Below are 3,438 nucleotides of genomic sequence, written 5' to 3'. Positions count from 1 at the left end.
CCGCGCGCCGGCGGCAGTGTGGTGCTGGGCCAGGTGGACAGCCGCCTGGCGCCCTACATCATCGACCTGCAGTCCATGCACCAGTTCCGCCAGGACACGGGTGAGTGAGCCCTGCCCTCGCGGCCCGGCTGGCTCGCTGCCCTGTCGCACGGCCCTGCCTTGCAGCGCCCTACTCGGGCCTTGTCAGCCTGCCCTTCCCTCCCCACTGGACCCCGGCTGCCCTGCGGGGCTGTAGCACCCAGCCCGGTGCCGCACCAGACTGTCTGACCTGGGACTGCCAGATCCTCCTGCAGTCCCGTGCTGGCCTGTCCTGAACTATGCTGCCCCTTCTTATGTTGCCTTGCCCAATCCAGCGTGGTCTTGTCTCACTCTGTGCAGCCCTGCCCTCTCCCCTCCTGCATCTTCTTCCCTGCCCTGCAGGGTATGCCATCGCACCCCTCTCTTCTGTCCCAGGACGGGCTGCGCTGTGCCATAGAGCCGTGCCCTGTCTGGCATTGCACTTCATGGCCTTCCCCTGCCCTGCGTCTCCCTGCACTGTATCATGCTGTCCTGTTCCAGATTGCCTTGCTCAGTCCTGTGTTGTGCTGCCCAGTCCTGGATCACCTGGCACTGCTCCTTGGGGCACTGCCTGGTCCTGTAGTGCAGTCCACACTTCTGTCCTGCCTGTCCTGTTTCACGTAATGCTGCATCCCCTGCCCAACATGTATCACCCTGCTTGTCTTGCCCTGCTCTGCTCCAGGCTGTCCTGTCCTATACCGTGTTGCCAAATCCCAGGCTGCCCTGTACTGCACTGTACCTCCCTGCTTTGTTTCTGATGATCACACTGTGTCCCCAGTGTTCATCCCATATTACCCTTTGCTTCCCCCTGTCCTCCCACATATTGTTGTCCAGGCATATCCTGAATCACACTGCTGTTGTTGTGGCCCAGCCTCTGTGGTCCTCTGCCCCATCCTGCCTCCCATGGGGGGCCCCATCCTCTGCTGTTCTGCCCTGTGGTCTGTTGCTTTGGCCAGCCTCTGGAGTTAGAGGTATATGTGTCCAGAGAGAGGTCCCAGTGGCACTACCTCAGCTGTGGGATATGTTTCCTGAGAGAGTTGGTTGGAACTTGGGCCTCTTGCTCCTCTGTCCCTGTGAGCGTGGGCAAGCAAGAAGCGATAAGTGGCCTGCAGTAGTTCGCTGTGGGTATATAGGCTAGTCCGCAAACAAACAGAGCAAACCCTATGGGAATGTCTACGAGGAAAAGGGCTGGGGACATTTGGGATTGGGTTACTGCTGCTCATCCTATCCCAGACCCTGACAGCAGCCTCCACATCCTGATGGACACTGGAGAAGGAAACCAAACATAACACTAATGCCTGGGTGCTGACATTTAGACTCTGAGGTTATGGTCCCAGCCTGAGCTCTGGGGTGAGATTTGGGTCAAGAACAAGGGGTACTGGCAAAGTTCGGAGGAACCTAGGGCTGAGCTGGCAGGGAGCTGTGGGTCAGGAATGAAGGGCATTGGCAGGGCTATGTGGGGAGCCCCGTGCTGCTCTGGCAGCAATATGTGGGTCAGGAGTGAGAACAGAGCTGCTTGGATTCCCTGGGCGGAGACAGCTGCTGTTTCTGAAGCACATGCACCTGCACTTCCTATAGTGAAGCAGCCCTAATCTGGTGATCAGAGCACTGCTGCCTGTGTTGCAAAGAGCAGGAACATACCCGGGAAAGCCACCAAGCTCCTTCCTTGGAAATCCCTGTGAGCTGGCTGTGAGCAGGGGAAGCCTATTGGATCAGGAGAGGTGGGGGAGGAGATAGCAGGTTAGTCAGCACACCCTGCACACGCTGTTGGCCTAGTACTACAAACCTGGTTGTGGCGCAGGGTTTGCCAGGCTGCAGCTATACCTAGGGCTGGGTGGGTCAAAGAAGGGGATCCATTGGGATTGTGATCAGGGGAGGAGGGGGACAGGAGGCAGCCCTCGGAGATAATGGGAACAGGACTGAGATGGCAGTAGTAAGAGGGACCGGGATGCATGGGCGGCAGGAGGGTTGGAGCTGCAGAATACCCCCTGATAGCAGAGTGGGTCACAGTTTTATAAAAGCCCTTGGCTGGTCCCCTTAATCCTTCGTCTCTTCTACTGCCCCTGAGTCCTGATGCATAGCCCTCTGCTATCCCAACCCTGGGCTTCCCTCACAGTTCTGCCACCACTCCTTAGTCCTAATCTGTTCCATGTAGTACAGATGGCTGCACTGGGACCCCACTTCCCAAATGCACCCAGGGCTCCAGCTCCCTCTGTTTTGCCTGGATTCTGGGTTCTTTCCCCAAACCAAAGTCACCATGCTTAGATCAGCCAGTCAGCACAGAGACAGTGGCTGTGCATCTATTTATCCCCCATGTCTGTCACTGAATGAGACAGAAGTGAACTCTCAGCTCATCTGGGATGCAAACCTCATTCTGACTGGTACTGGGCTGAACAGAGGGATGGACCCATCTGTCTGTCCAGTCTCTGTCAGGTGGATGTTGGTCTTGCAATTGAAAAATCCTGCCCACGTTCAACCAGCTAGAGCATGTGAGCCCTGTTGTCCCAGGGGGCAGTGTCATAGCCCTCTCACCTAGGCCAATAAGGAAGGGTGGTAAGTTTCTGCCCCTGGGATCAGATTTCCCTCCACAGAAGTTTTCTCTCTCATGGTGTAATGGCCAGGGAGTCATTGCCCATCTTCTGTTAGAAAAGGGGGTAGGATAAGTCCAGCGTTCCCTGCCTAGGATGATGTCTGGGGCCCAGAAGGCAGTTGGGGAGAAGATCCATGGGGCTTCTGCAGCACTTTGGACTGGGTACTCATTCCTTGCACTCAGCCTGTGGTCTCCCTTTGGCATGATGTGGCTGATCCAGGAGTGGGATATGCTCAGTGTGCCCCCTTTGCACCCTGAGTGGGTGGAGGGACAGTGTTGCCAACCCATTCTGCCTAGAGGAGATGACGGCCTCTGTCCAAATGCAGAGGCCAGCAAAGGGAGCTGGGCCTATCTGAATCTCTAGCTCCAGAGGGGAAGGATTTGCTTTCTGTGCCCATATAGTTATACACTAGCCAGTCCCTGAAAAAGCCCCCTTCTCTGGAGCTGAGCGTAATGTGGTGCCCAGTAAGATGTCCCTACACACCCTTCTGGGGCTTGCACTAGGGAGTCAGCCTATCCCTGGGATCCAGCTCCTAGTGGCTATGAGGAGGGGAGTGGGGAATTGTGTTTGGGAATGTCCTGCTCTGGGGACTTCTTTAGGTGGATGGGGGGGATGGGCAGCAAACAGCGCCCCCTTACTCCATACATACACACACAGGCACGCACACATACCGCCCTCCCCAGCAGCTGGACTGAATGGAGAATTGTTCTGCTTCTCCCTGGGGTTGCTGTGGGTGTTGTTATTTTGGGTTATTAAGGGGCTCTGATGTGGGGGGGGGGGGGGGGGGGGC

General features: G+C 56.7%; 1 protein-coding gene across 4 annotated transcripts in view; it reads left to right on the top strand.

Annotated features, from left to right (window-relative positions):
* The first annotated feature begins 6 nt into the window (after positions 1–6).
* The window catches only part of DTX4 (deltex E3 ubiquitin ligase 4), a 25,928-nt gene continuing 22,496 nt past the window's right edge, over positions 7–3,438 (top strand). For all 4 annotated transcript variants that reach the window (XM_025215204.1, XM_025215203.1, XM_014524575.2 and 1 more), the window contains exon 1: positions 7–100. In XM_025215204.1, the coding sequence (XP_025070989.1) occupies positions 76–100 (25 nt within the window). In that variant the 5' untranslated portion in view covers positions 7–75. The remainder of the gene's footprint in view (positions 101–3,438) is intronic.

This window comes from Alligator sinensis, unplaced genomic scaffold (genome assembly GCF_000455745.1).
Source record: "Alligator sinensis unplaced genomic scaffold, ASM45574v1 scaffold998_1, whole genome shotgun sequence".
In the NCBI taxonomy this organism is placed as follows: Eukaryota; Metazoa; Chordata; order Crocodylia; family Alligatoridae; genus Alligator; species Alligator sinensis.
Note: the sequence above shows the minus strand (reverse complement) of the source record. Positions and strands in the feature narration are given on the sequence as shown.